This window comes from Bubalus kerabau, chromosome 1, assembly GCF_029407905.1.
Source record: "Bubalus kerabau isolate K-KA32 ecotype Philippines breed swamp buffalo chromosome 1, PCC_UOA_SB_1v2, whole genome shotgun sequence".
NCBI classification, from domain to species: domain Eukaryota; kingdom Metazoa; phylum Chordata; class Mammalia; order Artiodactyla; family Bovidae; genus Bubalus; species Bubalus kerabau.
In genome coordinates this window covers 127,835,780-127,858,231 of record NC_073624.1, presented here as the reverse complement: position 1 = coordinate 127,858,231, position 22,452 = coordinate 127,835,780, and the positions used below count along the sequence as shown (strand labels likewise).

Sequence of the window (22,452 nt, the reverse complement as noted above, 5' to 3'; positions counted from 1 at the left end):
CCTTGTCTTTAGCCCTCCATTTATGTCTCATTTTCTTCCTTTTTCATATTTTTTCCAACTACCCTCGAAACCAGGGAAACCAATTCTTTCAAGCCCAAGCAGTCTTTCAACTTCATTTTCTCAATGTCATCCAATGTCATGCAACAGAGAATGAGGCAGAGAACAAGAAACTCAAGGTCATGAAATTTAGACCGCAGAGAAGAAAAGTAGCTTGCCAGGAAAATGTGAAGAGCAGTCAGACTCTAAATGCCTCATTATAATCTGCATGTTTTAGTATATATTGCTTTACCTCATTTCTGAAATTTTGCAGCTTGAAAGAAATCAGGTTATGTGCAAATAAGCTGCTTATTGCCAAATACAAAATAAGAAGCCAAACCATTCTATCTTATTTTCTGCCTGCTACTGATGCTAACTTCTGGCAAAGAGATGATTCAGAAGCAGCCCCACTCTGGACTGCATTTTCTAACCTGTGGTACCCAGGGATGTGGGATGAGGGTGAGGAGTGGGCAGAGAAAGGAGAACAAGCGATCCATCAATATCTGTGCACCACACACCTCACACATACCATTATCACAGTTAACCTTCCAGCTACACGCAGCACAGGGATTATTATCCCCAGTTTATCCAGGAGCAAACTGGTGCTCAAGGACAGATGACAGGACGAAAGGGCACTGTCACACGGACCCTAGGTCGCCTCACCCAATCCTGGGAGTGTGCACTCTGCATGCTGAGCTGGTTACTAAACACTTCACAGCTCCTTGTAGGTAAATTACACCTCAACTGAAAATATACAGAATTAAAACTAAATATGTAAATAAACACGGGCGAATTTTTTACAGCTCCCGGAGGTGTTTTTAACTACAGACTCCCCCAGGTTGAATACAGTAAATTATTTCTAATTGTCACTCCATGTAGAAATAGAAGAGTTGATTCTGCCAATTGATTTCAGCCATCCTTCAATTCAGTGACAGGAGATGTGGGCCAATCAGCCCCACACTATATATATATATGTAGATAATAACCTGCTGATGGACTGACTTTATGAGATAAACTCACAAAGCCGCCCGAGATGCTACCACACTCAGAGACAAATCAAAGATTACCTTGCTTCCTTTGGAGGACTAGGACAAGAGTCTCTGGGAAATCTCTAATAAGAGGCACTTTTCAATCCAATCTGTGAGACCAGGTTTGGGGAGGGCCTGTGTGTAATCCACCACACTCCCCACCATCTGGCGGTGCTCGGACACCTGAATGAACGGACTCTGGAGAGTGTTTTCATCCTAATCTTCTTGAATGTTGTTAACATCCGTCATTTTGAAATTCACATGTTGCTCTCGTTCTTTTTTTAATTTTTATTTTATATTGGAGTACAGTTGATTTACAGTGTTGTGTTAGTTTCTGCTAGACAGCAAAGTGACTCACTTATACATATACATGTATCCATTCTTTTTTAGATTCTTTTCCGACATAGGTTATTACAGAGTGTTGAGTAGAGCTCCCTGTGCTGTACAGTAAGTCCTGGTTGATTATTTATCAGTCATTCTTCCCACAATAGACAATCTCACCTCATCACAGACACAAGTAAACACACTCTTCTACCTGCCGTACCTTTAGCTGCAGTGATTTGGTTCCCCAGAAGTCGTCACCTGATGCAAGCTCTCTGTGAAAGCTTTCATAATGGAGCCAAGAAGGGAGGTTCCTTTTTTTTCACACCTTCCCCAGTACTTATTATTCATAGACGTTTTGCTGATGGCCATTCTGACCAGTGTGAAGTGATACCTCATTGTAAATGAACTTATTTACAAAACAGATAGACTTGCAGACATTAAAAAAAAAACAATCTTACAGTTACCAAAGGGGAAATGTGGGGTGAGGGATGAATTAGGAGTTTGGGATTAATAGATGCACACTACTATATATAAAATAAACAAGAATGATCTAGTGCTCAGCATAGGGAACTGTACTTAATGTCTTACAATAACCTAAAATGGAAAATAACCTGAAAAAGAATATATATATAAACATATATAACTGAATCACTTTGCTGTATGCAGCAAAGTAACACAGCATTGAAAATCAACCATACTTCAATTTAAATATTTTTATTTTAAGATGATAGAACTCCCTTCAGCTTCCTTTCTCCCTCTCTTCCAACGCCCCTTCTCTCCCCCCTACATTAAACATCACACTGTGAGTAATTCAAGCAGCCCCCTGAGCTGCAGACCCTGCTGAGACCCAGTTTACAGCCAGCGCCACTGCCCAGTGTCAAATCGAGCATGACCACATGTCCCAGCTAATGCCAAATGGAGCGAAGAAGGGCTCTCTCTACTGAGATTTCCCCAAGTTATAGAATTTTTTAGCATAATGATTGTTGTTATTTTGGTAAGCCACTAAACTTGGAGTTGTTTGTTACACAGCAGCAGGTAACCAGGAACAGATTTTGGTGCCACATTGGTACTGCCATAACAAAGAATCAAACACGCGGTCATAGATCTGGGGCTGCAGAGCTGCATGGAAGTTGGAAGAGCCCTGAAGAGAAGTCTGATTGATCTTGAAGAGGCTATTGGTAAGTAAAGAAGTAAAGAAATAAAAATGTTACTGGAAGCTGGAAGGCTGTTTGACAACATTCTTATTTGAAAACTTTCAACTTCTAGATTTTGAAGTCAAACTTCCCAGGGACTACCTGAATTGCTTCTCTATCCCCATAGTATAATGTAAGAAAAGAGAATAAGCCAAAGAAATAACTGTCACTATAAAGGAACCAGGATGAATAGGGCTTGAAATTCAAATTATTTCTTATTCCTAGCTTCTCCAGATAACAAATGATGCTAAGATTAAGAAACAGCTTCCAGGCAAAGAATCAAATTCAGAGTGCTGTCAGGAAAATATGGTCAAAAGATGAGGCCAAGGCTATATTCTGTAAAGCCCTTTTCTTAAAAATCTTTCCCAGGGAGATTTAAGGGTCATCACCGACTCTTTCAAACAGTCGAACAGCCCCTTCAGACTCTGAAAAGTGTTAACCCCTGCCCCTCCAAGCCTTACAGGAAGCCTGAGAAAAGAGGCTTCTCTTGAAGAGACTTGTGGATATAGCTTTTGTCTGATGGAGCAGATTATAAATGGATTCTTATAAAACCCAAAACATTTTAAAAAGAATTATGCCAAGCTGAAAAATTAAAGAGAAAGTACAAAATAAAAAAAAGGCATTTGGACCCCCAAACATGTGTGAGTGGGAAGCAGGCTACACCCTCAGACTACTTCTTATGGAAAAGGAAGCATGATTCACAGTGTAGAACCAAGAGTCCAGAGGTCAGAGATGTAGAAAATAATTTCTAGGCAGTAGGGCTAAATCTTAATCAAGAAACAGACAACAGGTGGATTTCAGAACTGCTCAGCACCAGTGCCTGCTGCAGGCCTCCCACTTACCCCTTTTGAACAAGTATCTTTAGCAGTTACCCTACCCATCCCACCATCATAGGTTGGGTTTGTAGGGGTTGATTCCCTCATAGCTCAGTTGGTAAAGAATCTGCCTGCAACACAGGAGACTCAGGTTCGATTCATGGCTTGGGAAGACCCCCTGGAGAAGGAAATGGCAACTCACTCCAGGATTCTTGCCGGGAAAATCCCATGGGCAGAGAAGGCTGGTAGGCAAGCAACAGTCCATGGGGTCGCAAGAGTCAGACATGACTGAGCGACTAAAACCAACCAACAGCCTATCTCATTAGCGCACAGGTGTTCAGATCATCCAGAGAAACTGTAACCCAGAAGCTGTGTTTAAGAAATCACCCCTGAGGAGCCTCCTCGGCACCTGCATCTGAGTTAGACGTGAAAATGGGGACATAAGTCTGAGCCTGATGCCTTAACATATGAGAGCTTTAAGGGGTCTTGAGAGGGAATGAGTATGTTTTGCACATGGAGAGAATGTGAAAGCATCTGAGAAGAGAGGGCAGTCTGTTGCGGTTTAACAAGATGCCCATAAATTCTTTAGACCTTCCTCCCATCAACAGATGGAGTCTAATGACTCTGTGCTTGAGTAGGGGGTCACACTTGGTGATCTACTTTTAAGGAATAGAATGCAGCAGTAGTAGCAGTAGTACCACTACCTGATTTCCAAGGTTAATCCTTAATAATTGATTGTTTTTGCCTATATCTCTCCCTCAGGATACCATCACCATATGAAGAAGCCAAGCAGTCACATGGAAAGACTACAGATAAGTGCTCCAGCCATGGCCCCAGTCAGGCGCCAGCAGACAGCACCAACCACCAGACACGTGAGTGAGCATGGTCCCCACCTCCAGCCTTCAAACTGCCCAGTGAATGCCTAGAGCAGACATGAGCTCCACCCATTTTGCCCTGACCAGTTGTAGGTTCATGAGCAATGTTAAACAGTTTTACTGAGTGTTATCTACATATCGTACAATTCACCTATTTAAAGTGTACAATTCAACCAGTTTTGGTGCATTACATTACTTTTTTAAATTGTAGAAGGTATGGCAACCCACTCCAGTATTATTGCCTGGAGAATTCCATGGACAGATAGAGCCTGGCAGGCTATAGTCCATAGGATCACAGAGTTGGACAGAGCTGAAGCCACTTAGCATGCACATAACAAAATGTGCCATTTTAACTACTGTTAAGTGTACAAATTCCAGGGAGTAAGATGTGCCTCCCTTTTATAGGAGGGCTTCCCAGGTGGCTCAGTGGTAAAGAACCTGCCTGCCAATGCAGGAGACACAGGAGATGCGGGTTTGATCCCTGGGTTGGGAAGATCCCCTGGAGGAGGAACTGGCAACCTGTTCCAGTATTCTTGCCTGGAAAATTCCATGGACAGAGGAGCCCGGCAGGGTTGCAAAAGGTCCATGGGGTTGCTAAAGAGTTGGACATGGCCGAGCATGCACGCACGCGTTATTTTAGAGCCGTCCATGTTTCAGCCTACCGCAATAGCAACCAGGTGAAATGAGTGGTTTGAGAGAACGAGTCAACCCACAGACAGAAAAGTGAGGGTCCTGACCCCCTTGATCCCCTGACCCCAGACACCCATCAGTAAGTCCTCTTTTCTTCTAGCACTAGTTTAAGTTGGTTCTCTTCCTCTTGAAAGTAGATGGTCCTCATGCAAAAAAAAAAAAAAATCAATTCTAATGTTAACTGAAATTTTACCTACTTGTATAATTATTGCTTACCTCAAATAAGCTCAGGGAAAACATTCCTTGAGGGGAGGTCACCTCTCACACCTGTGTTGGTTTACCACAGCCTGGTAAACCTGACAAATATTCCTTAAATAGCTGTTCATATGAAAGAGTGAGGTACGGTCTGATGTACTAGCTTAAGAGCCAGGCTCTGCCCCTAACTGTGGCATTTCAGACAAAACAAGATGCCAGTGACAGCCAGGTTCGTTTGTGGACAGGGAAAGGAGTAGTCAACCCATTTACTCAAAGTCACAAAAGTCTGCCTTTTTTTTTAACTTTTCTATCAAATGTCTACATATGACCACAGAATGGTCAAACAAGTATCCACGTTTGTGCAAATGCCTGGATGTGTTTAGTACTCTGCTCTGCTCTGAGTCCATTAGGCCTCTCATTATGGGTTTAATTGTGCTCCCCAAATCCTATCCTCCAAGACTTCAGAATGTGGCTGCATTTAGAGACAGTGTCTTTAAAGAGTTCTTACATAAAATGAAGTCCTTAGGGTGCACCTTAATCCAACAAGACTGGCATCCTTAGAAGAGAAAGATTAGGACACAGACACACACAGACAGATGGCCATGTGAGGACCCAGGCAGAAGACAACGTCTACACACCAAGAAGCACTCTCAGAAACAACCAACCCTGCTGACACCTTGATCTTGGACTTCCAGCCTCCAGCTATGAGAAATCAATGTCTCTTGTTTAAGCCACCCATTCTTGTAGTGCTTTGCTATAGCAGCCTGAGTGATTAGCACATTCCTCCTGTTAAAGGAAAGTCAACCATTTGTGCTTAAAACAGAGATAGGTTGGACCTGAAATGATTGTAGTGGGAAGATTCAGTCCTGTTTCGGCTTTTGCCCCTGGTCACAGACACATCCCCTCTAGGTGTGTTTGCTACATCACAGTCTGCAGACAGAGGGGAAATGCCCCTTGAAAACAATGAAAATTTCTATTTCACTTGAAAAGGTAAAGTTGTTGACATTTCTAAAGTCTGGAATGCCTATCCAGGGGAATGAGTCTCAGGCAGATACACAAAGAGATCAAGACATGCTTACTGTTACTGTTACTACACAACCACCTACTAATACCAGTTTAAAAAGTGCTGCACTATTTGCAATTGCCAGGACATGGAAGCAATCTAGATATCCATCAGCAGCTTAATGGATAAGTAAGCTGTGGTACATATACACAAAGGGATATTACTTGGCTATAACAAGGGACACATTTCAGTCAGTTCTAAAGAGGTGGATGAAACTGGAGCCTATAATACAGAGTGAAGTAAGTCAGAAAGAGAAACACAATACTGTATATTACACATATAGAGAATTTAGAAAGATGGTAATGATGATCCTACATGCAGGGCAGCAAAAGAGACACAGATGTGAAGAATAGACTTTTGGACTGACTATGTGGGAGAAGGCAAGGGTGGGATGTTTTGAGAGAACAGCATTGAAACATGTATATTATCGCATGTAAAACATATGACCAGTGCAAGTTTGATGGATGAAGCCAGGCACTCACAGTCAGTGCTCTGGGACAACCTAGAGGGATGGGGTGGGGAGGGAGGTGGGAGGGGCTTCAGGATGCCGGGACGCATGTGCACCCTGGCTGATTCAGGTCAAGGCATGGCAAAAACTATCACAATATTGTAAAGTAATTATCCTTCAATTACAATAAATAAATTATTTTTTTTAAAGACCTGCTGACCCAAAATATAAAATAAAAAGTGCTGCAGTTCAGCAGGTAGGAAAGTGTGACCAAGTTCCAACTAATCAGGGAGAAGAGCTGGAGGAAAAAAAGATTTTTTTGTTTGTCCTGGTGTTTTGTACTCAGAAGCATATAAAAACTTGGAGCTGTCAGGTTCCATCATGAGTAATGGCTGTGGCCACACCTCATGTGGTCCTTGAAGGGCAGACCAATTTCCTCACAATCAGGAAAGCAAAGCAGAAGCCACCTGGGAAGCCATGACGTGGCCACGAAGAGGGACATTCACTCCCCTGAGCTTCTACCCCCAGAGTGACGGTGGGGGCAGGGGGTTAATATTCCACGCTTAACACCAAGACACCCAGCTGGAACACGGGGGAGAAAAGGCATCATGCTGAAATATATGTTTTAATCTGCTACAAATGAAAGGGATGCATATCCCATGCAAACAAACCCTCCAGGCCTGTGCACAAAGCTCCAATCCCAAGTAGGTGTTACATAGCTGAGTGTGCCCTAGGTACACTGAAAAATGCCAGCACACAAACCTGCGATCACAAACAGTGATGCTGAAAGCCGCCATCAGCTGAGATCTCTGCCCTTAGTTCACAGAATCAGAAACTCTCCTATAAACAGGAACAGAACCTGAGACAATGTAATCAAGAGAAGTAAATGGCATTTTACACATATTCTTTTTCTGCAGCATTTGTCTATATGTATCACGTATCTCCCACTTTTTCAGTTTTTACCTAAAATAGGAGGCAGACACACGAGCTTCCACTCTTGTGAGAATGATGCTGAAGATTAACACTGAATCAATGCTCATTTCCTAACAGCCTAATGTTTCTAGATAAGATCATGGACCACTTTCCTGATGCATCCCCAGCATGAAGCCCTCATTTGCTCCTCCCCCAGTGGTCATATAAATGAGTTGCCAGAACCCACAACCTTCCTAGCTGGGTTTTGTCCCCCACAACTGCTACAAAGCTGTTTTCCACATTGGGATGCAAGATGCTCTGGATCCTGCCAGGTCGGAGCACATGTCCTCTCTGAGCAGCACCCAGGGCCTCGCCCAAGAAAGGGGGGGTGACAGTGCCTCCTGGGAACTGGCCAGGATCCCAGCTGATGGTGACTTGGCTGGTTCGTGCACTGGCATTTTTCATGAGTGCAAAGGATGCAGTCTCCTGATGGCTCAGCCATAAAGAATCCACCTGCCAATACATGAGACGCAAGAGATGTGGGTTCAATCCCTTGGTCAGGAAGATCCCTTGAAGCAGGAAATGGCATCCTGCTCCAGTGTTCGTGCCTAAAAAGTTCCATGGACAGAGGAGCTTGGCCAGCATGGGGTCGCAAAGAATTGGACACAACTGAGCAACTGAGCTCAAAGCACACAAGGATGCAGTCAGTCGAGTAACACCTACTTGAGATTTGAGCTTACGTTTTTGAGCTTTTTAATGGAAGCCTCACTATCCCAGGACCAGGGGAGACACTCAAGGGCCACAGGGGAGCAAGCCCTCTGCATAACGGGTCAGAAGGATGCTGTTTCCAGACTGGGATGCAGGGAGAGGAGGCAAGGGTGTGGACAGGGGCTGCAGACAGAAGCTGCACCCACATTCACATTGGGGTTCAGGGTGCATGCTAAGTTGCTTCAGTTATGTGACTCTGTGTGACCCTGTGGACTGTAGCCCACCAATCTCTGTCCATGGGATTCTCCAGGCAAGAATACTAGAGTGGACTGCCATGCCCTCCACCAGGGGATCTTCCTGAACCAGGGAAAACCCACATCTCTTGAGAAGCCCTGGGGTTCAGTGTAGCTCTTTCCAAGTCAGAACATGAAACAGTACAGGCTTCCAAGAATCACATTTTTGTTCTGGGGTAGCCAGAATTGGGCCCACCTCCCGTTGACTCTTCTGTCCTATGGATATAAAAATGAGCAGATTCTACTCAGTCTTGTTTTTTGCTTTCTAGACTCAAATGAAATGCAGTGAAAAGGAACCTGTGGGTTTTCACCATGCTCAGTCACATTTGTAGTTCCAAGACAAGAATGCATTAGATTCCAGAAGCCATGGGTGGATGTTTAGAGTGGGCCCCTGGGGAAAAATGGGTGTCTGCTTGGATGATTTTCACACTGTCACCAAGGAGCCACTGTGGATGGAGAAAGCTTGCTAAGGAAAGAATTCAGGAAAAAGGAAGATGATGGCAGTTTAGACAAGAGCTGGCCATTTTCATGGTTTCATGTTTGGCCTCTGCTTGGATCATCTTTCTCTGAATGCCTCACATTTTATTGTGCTAGAATTTTGTCACAATGACTACTGGTTGAGACACAAGGAGAGAGAAAGGAATTCAGTGCTGGCCACTCTCCACGCCAAGAAAGTCTAGGCAAGCAGGAAAGCCAGCTTGCTCCATGGCACAGCAATGTGGGTCACTGAAGAGCTGAAACCACTGCCTCAGGGCCTCCTCGCGCGTGTGTGACGTCATCACCAGTGGACACGCGTGGCCAGGGGATGTTAGAGGCCACAAATCCACACAGGAACCACTAGGACAGTAACCATGTCGAACACCGTGGTCCACACTCTCCTTTTCTCCCTCCCAGCACGTCGCAGACCCGGGCCTCTCACCCCCAGTCGCTGAAAGGCAGGGTCTCCCCCGTGGGACTCCCAGGTCTCAGCCTCACCCCTCAGCTGACGTGGGACAAGTGGTCAAGTGAGGAAACCAAGGAGCACGTGGACTCTCTAGGAGAGAGACCCCTAGAAAATACCAAAGAGCAACACCTTTTTCACCTCAGTCCTCCCAGCTTTCTGCAAGAATATGAGGATATAGTAACCTTCCTTCCCTAGCAAGGGAGAGATGTCATTAGAGATCTGAGAAGGTTCCTCACCCGGCATCCGCAGGTAAATGTCAGCACGTTAATGAGATAACAAAACACAGAGCTTTCTATTCTGTGCTCATGGCTCATTTCTCTGGAACACAACGTTGTTTTTACAAGTGAAACTAGAAAGAAAGAGAGAAAAGCAAAAAAACAAAACAAAACCAAGGGGGATAAGGTCACCCTCTACGTGCTCCTGGCAAGCCTTGTGGACATCAGCAGACCCATTCCCCAGAGACAGAGCACAGCTGCAGAGCAGCTCCTCTCAGAACAAGGACGAAGTCCACACGGACTAAGCACTGAGTGTCAAGGACATCTCAGCAACTCTGAAAATGTTTATTAGTAACTCAGGATAAATGGCACCCCACTCCAGTGCTCTTGCCTGGCAAATCCCATGGGCGGAGGGGCCTGGTGGGTTGCAGTCCATGGGGTCGCTAGGAGTCGGACACAACTGAGCAACTTCACTTTCACTTTTCACTTTCATGCGTTGGAGAAGGAAATGGCAACCCACTCCAGTGTTCTTGCCTGGAGAATCCCAGGGATGGAGGAGCCTGGTGGGCTGCTGTCTCTGGGGTCGCACAGAGTTGGAGACGACTGAAGCAACTTAGCAGACTTAGCAGCAACTCAGGATAAACTATCATAGATGAGAAAGGAAGCTTTATTCAACTCTTATGTCAACACATTTCATGACCACAAACTCTCCACCTCAATTTCCCTAGTTACTCGGCAATTAGTTTCAGTTCAGTTCAATTCAGTTCAGTTCAGTCGTTCAGTCATGTCTGACTTTTTCGGACCCCATGGACTGCAGCACACCAGGTCTCCCTGTCCATCACCAACTCCCAGAATTCACTCAAACTCATGCCCATTGAGTCAGTGATGTCATCCAACCATCTCATCCTCTGTTATCCCCTTCTCCTCCTGCCTTCAATCTTTCCCAGCATCAGGGTCTTTTCAAATGAGTCAGTTCTTCATATCAGGTGACCAAAGTATTGGAGTTTCAACTTCAGCATCAGTCCTTCCAATGAATATTCAGGACTGATTTCCTTTAGGATAGATTGGTTGGATCTCCTTGAAGTCCAAGGGACTCTCAAGAGTCTTCTCCAACACCACAGTTCAAAAGCATCAATTCTTCAGTGCTCAGCTTTCTTTACAGTCCAACTCTCACATCCATACATGACTACTGGAAAAACCATAGCCTTAACTAGATGGACCTTTGTTGGCAAAGTAATGTTTCTGCTTTTGAATATGTTGTCTAGGTTGGTCATAACTTTTCTTCCAAGGAGAAAGCACCTTTTAATTTCATGGCTGCAGTCACCATCTGCAGTGACTTTGGAGCCCAAGAAAATAAAGTCTATCACTGTTTCCACTGTTTCCCCATCTATTTCCCATGAAGTGATGGGACCAGATGCCATGATCTTAGTTTTCTGAATGGCAAGTAGTTTATGACAATTTATTCATCACCTGCTATGTGCCAGTCCATGCTCTGGGCCCTGCAGAAATCCATTTCAGATGCTATGTGCTATGTGCTAAGGGCTTCCCAGGTGGTGCTAGTGGTAAAGAAAAGTGAAAGTAAAAGTCACTCAGTCATGTCTGACTCCTTGCGACTCCATGGACTATACAGTCCATGGAATTCTCCAGGCCAGAATACTAGAGTGGGTAGCCTTTCCCTTCTCCAGGGGATATTCCCAACCCAGAGACCAAACCCAGGTCTCTCGCATTGCAGGCGGATTCTTTACCAGCTGAGCCACCAGGGAAGAGCCCACCTGCCAATGCAGAAGACCATGAGAAACGGGTTCGATCCCTGGGTCAGGACGACCCCCTTGAGGAGGGCATGACAACCCACTCCAGTATTCTTGCCTGGAGAATTCCATGGACAGAGGGGCCTGGTGGGTTACTGTCCATGGGGTCACAAAGAGTCAGACATGACTGAATTACTTCACAGCCACACACACATGCACACACACACAACAAACACACACAAGCTAAGTGGCTTCAGTCATGTCCAACTCTTTGCAACCCCATGGACTGTAGCCTGCCAATATCATCTGTCCATGGGATTCTCCAGGCAAGAATACCAGAGTGGGTGCCATATCCTCCTCCAGGGCATCTTCCTGACCCAGGGATCGAACCCCTATCTCCTGCATTGTAGGCAGATTCTCTACCACTGAGCAACCAAGGAAGCTGTTAGATAATAGAGCCGTTTCAAATCTTTCAAGGCAATCAGACTCTGGGGTGGTGGCTCATAAGCCATGGTGGCTCTTCCAGTTCTTTGCCCGTCCAGTATATCCTACTCACCCCTCAGAGCCCAGTCATCTTCACCAGGAGGGACATGGCCCATGGACTGAGCCTCACTGGCTAGACTCAGCTGCCACCACTGTACCACAGGCCTGATTTTCCACAGAAGAAAGTTCTACACCGTGTTTTCCCAGGCATCAGCACGCACCTCCATCTCCTGGAAGGCTTGAGGAAGCACAGAATGCTGGCCTACCCCCAACCATCTTCTTCGGTGGACAGCGACATACAAATAAGGAAAATAAACAGGCAGAAACACTGAATAAACTCACCTTTATTCTTTCAGCCTCCCTGTGAGGTGTGTCCTATTCAACTTCTCCTCTGAGGTATTTCAGAGACATTTGGAGAAAGAACTAAAGAAGTGAGGCCTTCATTTAATGAAGACCATTGAGAGCACCGCATCCAGAAAAGTTGAGGTTTTTCTTGATCAGAAAAAGAGGGTGTGGTTTTTCACCTGTGTCTGAAGCTTTGTGTGTTACAGAGAGAGCTGTGTTGTCAAAGGAACCTAGGCACAGCCCTTGGAAGAGAAAATAAAACCCGTGCCATAGTGGGAGCCTCAAAACCTAGGTGTCCCCCACTGACAAAAGCCCCCAGGGACACCTGGGTCTGGGAATAGGTCATCTGCTCCTCTTTCACCTACATCATCCTCCGCCAGGCATCATTCTGAAATCAAAATGTCCTGTCAAAGCGGAACGGCAGAGTTTAAACAGCTCCATCCCTAAATTCCTCTCCTTCCTCCCAAAGCCAATGGTGAACAAGGACACCAGAGAGCATCAGCTCTGCTCCATGTATTTCCTAGAATAGGATTTTCACCCTCCTTTTGGGAGTCACTTGCCCCATTCCTGTAGCATCACTTCCTAATGGTCAGTGATGTACTCTCTGGGAAACCAGAATATGGCCCCATGAGGTTGAAGACCAAGTCTCAAGGCTAACCAGCTTCCAGGGGAGCCTTAAATCTAAAATATCTCCAGGCCAATCCTCACTGTGCTAAGCTTGGTTATCACTAGCATAGTTCTCAAGTTCATCAGTGCCTGGTGGAACAAGAAGTCCTCTAAGGCCCTCTCTTATCCCCCAGACCCAGCAGAAATGAGTGTCAGATCTTGCAATTGGTACCCACGTCCTTAAGATCCTTCCCAATCCAGCCATACCTGCAACCTTTCTTTGACATAGTCAACCCAGTGTCCACTTGGCAGCCATGATACCCTCGTCTACTTTGGCCTGACTCCTATTTGGGTGCCTCACTCTGGTTTGGGTTTTTTTGGCTTCTGACCAACTCTTCCATCTTCATGTCATGACTTCCTTCCAGCTTGACTATTTCAAGCCATCTACATGGGAATTCTGGAGAAAGCAATGGCACCTCACTCCAGTACTCTTGCCTGGAAAACCCCATGGATGGAGGAGCCTGGTAGGCTGCAGTCCATGGGGTCGCTAAGTCAGACACGACTGAGCAACTTCACTTTCACTTTTCACTTTCATGCATTGGAGAAGGAAATAGCAACCCACTCCAGTGTTCTTGCCTGGAGAATCCCAGGGACAGGGGAGCCTGGTGGGCTGCAGTCCATGGGGTCGCACAGAGTCGGACACGACTGAAGCGACTTAGTAGTAGCAGCAGCACATGGGAATTCAATACATTTGAGCCCACTCACAGAGACTGGCATCATCCCTTAAACTCATCCCAACTCCTACTCCTGGTTCCCAAGCATGTGAAGTCAGAAAGCTCCACAAGGGCTCATACTCACAGGCATCCCAAGGCTAGAAACTGTATTCTCTTACTCTCCTATTCCTGCCACAGTGCTGGCCACATGGTAGGTGTTCACCAATATTTCCTGATGAGTGAATAAAGTATAGCTACATCACAAATTGGAGCTTCCCTGAGCTCAGTGATAAAGAATCCACTGGCCAATGCAGGAGATGTGGGTTCAGTCCCGGGTCAGGAAGATCCTCTGGAGAGGGAATGGCAACCACTCCAGTATTCTTGCCTGGAGAATCCCATGGACAGAGGAGCCTGGTGGGCTGCAGTCCATGGGATTGCAAAGAGTCAGACACAACTTAGCAACTAAACAACAACAACATTACACCTTAGATAGGTAGATGATGACTTAATATATCTCTTATTGTGCAACTACTCAGAGTGCTTCTGGAAAATCAGTAAGGTTATACTTATGACCCAAAGGATTATTCCTCCCAAACTGCTTTGAAATTCAGAAAACAACAGTGCTATAAAATAGTCAACTGTTACTGAGTGCAGGTGATCAGGGAACAGATTACACAATTCATTTGCAGTGTGGAGGATACAGGTGAATAAGGAGGGAAAGCGAAATTGCACATTATGGGAAGAGAAGAAAGAATAAACAAGGCAAAACTCACCCTTATCATAATCATCTTCTTCAATCGCTTTATCTTGAAGTTTCTGAAGCTTTAATCTTAAGGATTTTACCTATGTTGGTTTGAACGGGGAAAAAATGAAAACTGAATTACAATCTTGTTCACACAAACTAATTTTGTTACAGTTAAGAACACTTAGAAACTATTTTGAAGCTGAACCACACTATTCTCCTTTAAAAAAAGAACCACAAATATACATTTTTCCAATGCCATATGCATTCATTTCTCCAAAAAAAAGTTACATAAAGAAAAAGCATAATTTGAGCATAAAACCAAAAAAAGAGTTGGAATGTCATTTTTAAACAAAAACATCACACTGTACCCTTATCTGTGTGAAAAATGCATAATAAAAAGGAATACAAATTTCCTGACCTGACCAAATGTTTTCTGTTCAAAAGCATCATGTTAAATTTATGAAAACACACACACCAACATTAGAGGAGAAACCAGGAAAAGAAAACAATGAACTTCAACTCAGCAGGCTGTCCTGAGAATGAAAGACTTCATCAAAGAAGTCCTAAGGATCTTTCCATTGTAGAAATGGGCACTGTCTTATTTAATCCACATGTAAACTCAAGGATGGTCTTCCCCAGTGGCGCACCAGTAAAGAATCTGCCTGACATGCAGGAGCTGCAGGAGATGTGGGTTCGATCCCTGGGTCAAGAAGATCCCCTGAAGAAGGAAATGGCAACCCACTCCAGTATTCGTGCTTAGAGAATCCCATGGACAGAGGAGACTGAAGGGCTACAGTCCATGGGGTCACAAAGAGTCAGACATGACTTAGCAATTGAGCATGAGAACGAGACTCAATGATCCCATCACTTGTCTGAGAATTACCAACACATTCATTTCTCATTATTTCTCTTCTCAACAGGAAGCTCTGGGATTTTCTGAAGGGACATTCTTGGCCCATCGATAAATGGATTTAATCTTGCTCCCTGGAAACCAGCTTCCTGCCATCCTTTGCCAGCTTATACCTACCTCTCCTTCCACACCTCTTTCAGGCGTCACCCCCTCCAGTCCACGTTAGATGTCCTGCCTCTCTATTGACAGCCTCACTTGTGCTTGTACTTACTCATGATCTGAACCATTTTGCAAATATTCGCTCTTAAGTGTCAGGCCCTGTTTGAGGGGTTGCAGATACAGCACAAAATTCTTAGCCCTCTAGCCTTATCAGTTTTGTGTAAGAAGACAAAAATAAACATAATAAGTAAGTTTTACAAGGCCTTAGAAAAGGATTAGTGCTAGGACAGAGGAAAAAAGCAGAACCATGTAAGGGGGGCCAGGAAGGCTGGTAGACAGTTGGGTTGCAATTTTAAGTAATATCTCATTGAGAAGATGATATTTGAACAGAGATATATGAGTGGTAGGGCTTCCCTGGTGGTTCAGTGGTAAATAACCCGCCTGCCAATGCAGGAGACATGGGTTTGATCTCTGGGTCAAGAAAATCCCCTGGAGAAGGAAATGGCAACCCACTCCAGTACTCTTGCCTGGAGAATCCCGACCCTGAAGCTCTCTGGGAGACACATGTTCCAGCAGAAAGCAGAACTGCCACAGACGCTGCAGGCAGCAACTCCCCAGGCACCATAGAGTTAACAGGAGCCAGCCATGCCTAAAGAGCCTTGGTTAAAGGGGGAAACTGTAGCACTGGAGGTCAGAAAGGTCATGAGGAACATAGGATGAAGACACTTAAGAGTTCTGATTTCCAGGACTTCTCTGGCAGTCCAGTGGTTAAGACTTAGCCTTCCACTGTCAAGGGCACAGGTTTGATTCCTGGTCAGATAACTAAGATCTCACATGCCGCATGGGTGTGGTCAAAATAAGTTCTGATTTCACTCTGGAGGGCTTGGGAAGCTACTGGGGGACTCTGAGTAACAGAATTCATGATTCAATATATGTCTAACATTTCCTCTTGACAGCTGTGGGTAAGGGCAGAAGTCAGGTGGCCAGGGAGGAGGGCATGGAAATAACCCAGGAAGGAGAGGAGATGGTGGTAGTCTGGATTCTAGCAGGAGCAGTGAAGATGGGGAGAAGTGATGTGATTGTGGACATACTCAGAAGACAGTTGGTGGAAGACAGAACCACCAGATTTCACCAATAGATCCCGTGTTGGGATGACAAGGGCTTCCCTGGTGGCTCAGAGGTTAAAGCGTCTGCCTGGAATGTGGGAGACCCAGGTTCAATCCCTGGGTCCGGAAGATCCCCTGGAGAAGGAAATGGCACCCCACTCCAGTACTCTTGCTTGGAGAATCCCATGGAGGGAGGAGCCTGGTAGGCTACAGTCCATGGGGTCTCAAAGAGTCAGACACGACTGAGCGACTTCATTTTCACTTCACTTTCTTTGGGATGACAAAGCCAGGAGGATGCCAAGTTTTTGGTGTGAGCCACAGGAGGATGGAGCTGCCAAGTTTTCTTAGTACCGATCACACCAAGCAACAGCTGTTGTTGTGTCATTTGTTGTGGTGTGGTGCCATGTGGTATGGTGTGGTGTGGGTGGTGTTGTGTCGTGTGGTGTGGAGTGGGTGGTGTGGTGTTGTGTCATGTGGTGTCATGTGGTGTCATGTGGTGTGGTGTTGTGTCGTGTGGTATGGTGTGGTGTGCTGTGCTGTGGTGTGGTGTGAGTGGTGTGGTGTGGTGTGAGTGGTGTGAGTGGTGTGGTGTGTCGTGTGGTGTGGTGTGATGTGGTGTGGTGTGGGTGGTGTGGAGTGAGAGGTGTGGTGTGGTGTTTGTGGTATGGGTGGTGTTGTGTGGTGTGGGTGGTGTCATGTGGTGTGGTGTAGTGTGGTGGGGTGTGGTGGGGTGTGGTGGGGTGTGGTGGGGTTGGGTGTGGTGTTGTGTGGTGTGCTGTAGTGTGGTGGGGTGTGGTGGGGTTGGGTGTGGTGTTGTGTGGTGTGCTGTAGTGTGGTGGGGTGTGGTGGGGTGTGGTGTGGTGTGGTGTGGTGTGGTGTGGTGTTGTGGGGTATTGTGTGGTGTGGTGTCATGTTGTGTGGTGTGGTGTGGTGTGGTGTCATGTGGTGTGGTGTGGTGTCGTGTGGTGTGGTGTCATGTGGTGTTGTGTGGTGTGGTGTGTGGTGTGGTGTGGTGGGGTGTTGTGTGGTATGGTGTCACGTGGTGTGCTGTGGTGTTGTGGGGTATTGTGTGGTGTGGTGTCATGTGGTGTGGTGTGGGTGGTGTTGTGTGGTGTGGGTGGTGTCATGTGGTGTGGTGTGGTGTGGTATCATGCAATGTGGTATTATGTGGTGTAGTGTCATGTGGTGTGGTGTGGTGTGGTGTGGAGTCATGTTGGGGTATGGTGTGTGTGATGTGGTATTGTGTCATGTGATGTGGTATGGTATGGTGTGGGTGGTGTTCTGTGGTGTGGTGTTGTGTGGTGTGGTGTGGTGTGGTGTCATGTGGTGTGGTGTGCTGTGGTATGGTGTGGTGTGGTGTGGTATTATGTGATGTAGTATTGTATGGTATAGTGTCATGTGGTGTGGTGTGGTGGGGTGTGGTGGGATATGAATGGTGTGGTGTGGTGTCATGTGGTGTGGTGTGGTGGGGTGTGGTGGGATATGAATGGTGTGGTGTGGTGTCATGTGGTGTGGTGTGTGGTGTTGTGGGGTGTGGTATGGTGTGGTGGGGTGTGGTATGGTGTAGTGGGGTGTGGTGTGGTATGGTGTCATGTGGTGTGGTGTGGTGTGGTGTGGTGCTGTGGGGTGTTGTGGGGTGTGGTGTTGTGGGGTGTGGTGGGGTATTGTGTGGTGTGGTGTCATGTGGTGTGGGTGGTGTCATGTGGTGTGGTGTGGTGGGGTATTTGTGGTGTGGGTGGTGTTGTGTGGTGTGGGTGGTGTCATGTGGTGTGGTGTTGCATGGTGTGGTGTGGGTGGTGTCATGTGGTGTGGTATTGTGTGGTATAGTGTCGTGCATCGTGTGGTGTGGTGTGGTGTGGTGTGTTGTGGAGTCATGTTGGGGTGTGGTGTGGTGTGTGTGATGTGGTGTTGTGTCATGTGATGTGGTGTGGTGTGGTGTGGTGTCTGAGCACTCCATCCAACCTAGAGCACCTAGAGTGCAAGAGCCTCTTTGTATCCATGTAGAAAACGACAGCGCTCACCCTGATTTGGTTCTTCGCTGCTCTGGCTCATGGAGGCATTACACTGCCCTCCCGTCCTTGTTCTGCTTCACGGGGTGTGTGTGGAGGAGACAGAGGTGGCTTGTGCTCTGAATGGCTTTTGCGGATCCCTCAGCCTTCTCCTCCTCGTCTCAGGGACTGTGACCTGAGTGATCACCACACCACACCACACCACTCCCTACCACTCAACACCACACCAGTCCCTGCACTCAGGGGTGGAGCAGGGCCCCCAGCCACCCCTGTGGAACATGACTTGTAGGCTAGAAACACAGCTGTGTTATGTGAAGCCTCTCATATTGCACTGCTGTCTGTTACTAACCTACTCCAACCAACACAGCCTCCAAGCCAGTCATGAGGTGCACTCTTAGCAGTAGGCACATGATTTCCAAGTTAATGACAGAATGAATGAATGATCAATCACATTTATTCCTTGAGCTGGTCCACATGACAAGTGCATATTTTACCAGGAACTTAATCTTAAATGGGCTTCCTTTGTGGCTCAGATGGTAAAGTGTCTGCCTATAATGTGGGAGACCCAGGTTCGATCCCTGGTTTAGGAAGACCCCCTGGAGAAGGAAATGGCAACCCACTCCAGTACTCTTGCCTGGAAAATCCCTTGGACAGAGAATCCTGGTAGGCTATAGTTCCTGGGGTCACAAAGAGTCAGACACGACTGAGCGACTTCACTTACTTACTTACTTGGTCTTAAATAGCAGGGATGGAAGACAGGCTGAATGCCCAGCTCAACTGCCATGTGAAGTTATAGCATCACCACAACCACATGAGTTGATGCAAAAGAACCACAGGAAAGAAGGTCAAAGAAAAATTTGCAGCCAGAGCCCACCTCACTCTACCCCCTCATCCAACTATCCCTGTAGGACCCTGAGTTGCTGCCCTGAAATATGTCTGAATGTCCATCTTGGCTGGAAGCACAGCCACTAATGGGTATATCTTATCCAGCCACACCACCCATGTGAGGCAGGCCTTTTGTCTCCTTTTCCTTCAGCCCCACAATCTCAGGTGGGACCCAGCACTCAGGGTCCTCCCACTTACTTCCCTCCTCTGCACCCCAGCTAGCATTTCCTTTCACCACAATTTTCTCAGTTCAGTTCAGTTGAGTTGCTCAGTCATGTTTGACTCTGCAACCCCATGGACTGCAGCATGCCAGGCTTCCCTGTCCATCACCAACACCCAGAGTTTACTCAAACTCATGTCCAGTGAGTCAGAGATGCCATCCAACCATCTTATCCTCTGTCGTCCCCTTCTTCCCCTGCCTTCAATCTTTCCCAGCATCAGGGTCTTTTCAAATGAGTCAGTTCTTTGCATCAGGTGGCCAAAGTATTGGAGCTTCAGCTTCAGCATCAGTCCTTCCAATGAGTATTCAGGACTGATTTCCTTTAGGATTGACTGGTTAGATCTCCATGCAGTCCAAGGGACTCTTAAGAGTCTTCTCCAACACCCCAGTCCAAAACCATCAATTCTTCGGTGCTCAGCTTTCGTTATGGTCCAACTCTCATATCCATACATGACTACTGGAAACACTATAGCTTTGATGAGACAGACCTTTGTCAGTAAAGTAATGTCTCTGCTTTTAATATGCTGTCAAGGTTTGTCATAGCTTTTCTTCCAAGGAATAAGCATTTTTTCCCAACCCCTGGTAGTGTCCCTGGGTGGCTATTTCTAAACAGTATAAAATACACAGTCGAGTCTCATATGTGGTCGTTAAGTTCCATAGGATCACTGGGGAAGCTCAGTTAGCAAATATTGAACCACTGTTTCCAGGGGGAAAATAGGCTTAGGTCACAATATTTTTGTCAACTGATCAATATATAACCTTGTTTTATGTGTGTTTCAGTTTAAAGATGCTGTCTGTGTGTGCTAAGTAGCTTCAGTTGTATCTGGCTCTTTGTGACCCTATGGACCATAGCCAGCCAGGATCCTCTGTCCATGGGATTCTCCAGGCAAGAATACTAGAGTGGGTTGCCATGCCCTCTTCCAGGGGATCTTTCTGACCCAGGGATCAAACCCAAATCTCTTATGTCTCCTGCATTGGCAGGCAGGTTCTTTACCACAAGCTCCACCTGGGAAGCCCTTAAAGATTCTATATTTAATATTTATCTCTGCTTCATTAACATTCAGCTCACAACTCACACCTGAAAGAGGCTCATCTAACACACGTACTTTCTCCACTTAGGCACATGGCAGCCTTCTTGTGCTTACAAGTACCAGACAGCACTGCCAGTCCTGTGCTTGGGAACCAGCTTAAACAGTGACCTCACCAACAAAAATCAAATCAAACATGGGAAAAGCATGGCATTAAAAAAATTTTTTTTAACGGAATCACTTTGCTGTACATCTGAAACTAACACAACATTGTAAATCAACTATACTTCAGTAAAAACAAACAATTTTTTTTAAAAAACTGTGTATCAAATAAAAAAAAAAGGCCACCTAAAGTACACTAGTTTACAGTCTGAGTTGAAACAAGACCTCAGCTAGAACATGTTGGGTGGCCCAAATTTTTAGTCATTCTATGCATGTCCACAAGGGCGTCCCTGATGGCTCAGTAGGTAAAGAAACTGCTTGCTATGCAGAAGACAAAGGACACTCGAGTTTGATTCCTGGATCAAGAAAATCCCCTGGAGAAGGAAATGGAAGCCCACTCCAGTATTCTTGTCTGGAAAATCCCACAGACAGAGAAGCCTGACGGGCTACAGTCCAAAGGGTCCCTAAAAGTCAGACAAGACTGAGTGACTGCATGCATGTCCACAAAAGACCAGGGAAGCACTGTGAGCCCTGACCTTGGACTTCAGTAAGTTTTAACATGTAAGTGAATTCCCAAATACAGAATTTGCAGATGTGAAGAATGGACTGTATTTAACAGGAGCTAAAATTCAAATTCCTGAGATTTTCATTTTCCTTAAGGAGAGAGAAGAGGGTTAAGGAATTGGAATATAATATTTTTAAAAGTGCCAGAACACTAGAATCCCAATCTTTGAAGGGATCTTTTTGAAGATCCTTAGCTCAACCCTTCCCCAGTTCTTCAGCCCAAATGAGCAATCTGAGGTTTCTGCACAAACATGGTGGAAAAAGCAAGGCCTCCCTCATCAAGCACAACTCCACTGTCAGGAGCCTCTTCCTCCATCGGAAGCAAAATCTGCATTCCCGTAAGACCTTCGCCCTGGACAGAGTTCCTTGTGTTACTCCACGACCCTGAATAAGGGTCATCCCTCTTCCACACTCAGACATGCAAATCACTGGAAAGAGCGTCATGTTACTCACTATGCAGCTGCTGGAGAAACAAAGGAACTTACACTACACGTCAGCTGTGTCCAGATCCTACCATTTGAGACAAGACGTGAGTTTAATTTGAACTGTAGAGTGAGAAATGGAGTATTTCCTGCCATATCAGTAAACATGGATGTCACAGTCATCCCTGATTGCAGCCTTCCAATGTGAGCCAGTGAGTGCTGAGGGAACTCAGGAAGGAAAAGAATATCTGTCATCTAGCAGCCATCAGACTGCAGCCACTCCCTACGGTGAGCCCCAAGGAAGCTCAGGATGTGAAAAACACAGAATATTGGCCCCAGATAGCTGAGGTGAGTATCAAAGGAATGATTTTAGTGAGCCCAGACTCTTGCATCTTCCCATACACAGAAAAGTGCTAAACTACTTAACCTGGGATATCTGGTTTTTGTTAATTAACAATAATCTTTTGATGTTCAGAATACCTTCCCTTTGTTGCAAAACTTCTATATAACCTTCTATATAACCCTCTTGCCTCCTTGGAGCATCTCTCAGGGTCCCTTGAGATGCTATCTCCTGGGCTTAAGTCCTAAAAATTCCCACCAAATAAAACATAACTCTCAACTTTTAGGTTGTGAATTTTTTTTTTTAAAGGTTGTGAATATTTTTTAAGT

The 22,452-nt window shown here is 45.8% G+C and overlaps 1 protein-coding gene across 3 annotated transcripts in view; it reads right to left on the bottom strand.

Annotated features, from left to right (window-relative positions):
* Positions 1-22,452, bottom strand: part of DISC1 (DISC1 scaffold protein) — a 413,164-nt gene that overhangs the window by 307,864 nt on the left and 82,848 nt on the right. For all 3 annotated transcript variants that reach the window (XR_008717104.1, XM_055588267.1, XM_055588259.1), the window contains exon 3: positions 14,407-14,476. Coding sequence is in view for 2 of the 3 variants with exons in the window: in XM_055588267.1 (XP_055444242.1) it covers positions 14,407-14,476 (70 nt within the window). In the remaining variant the exon portion in view is untranslated. The remainder of the gene's footprint in view (positions 1-14,406; positions 14,477-22,452) is intronic.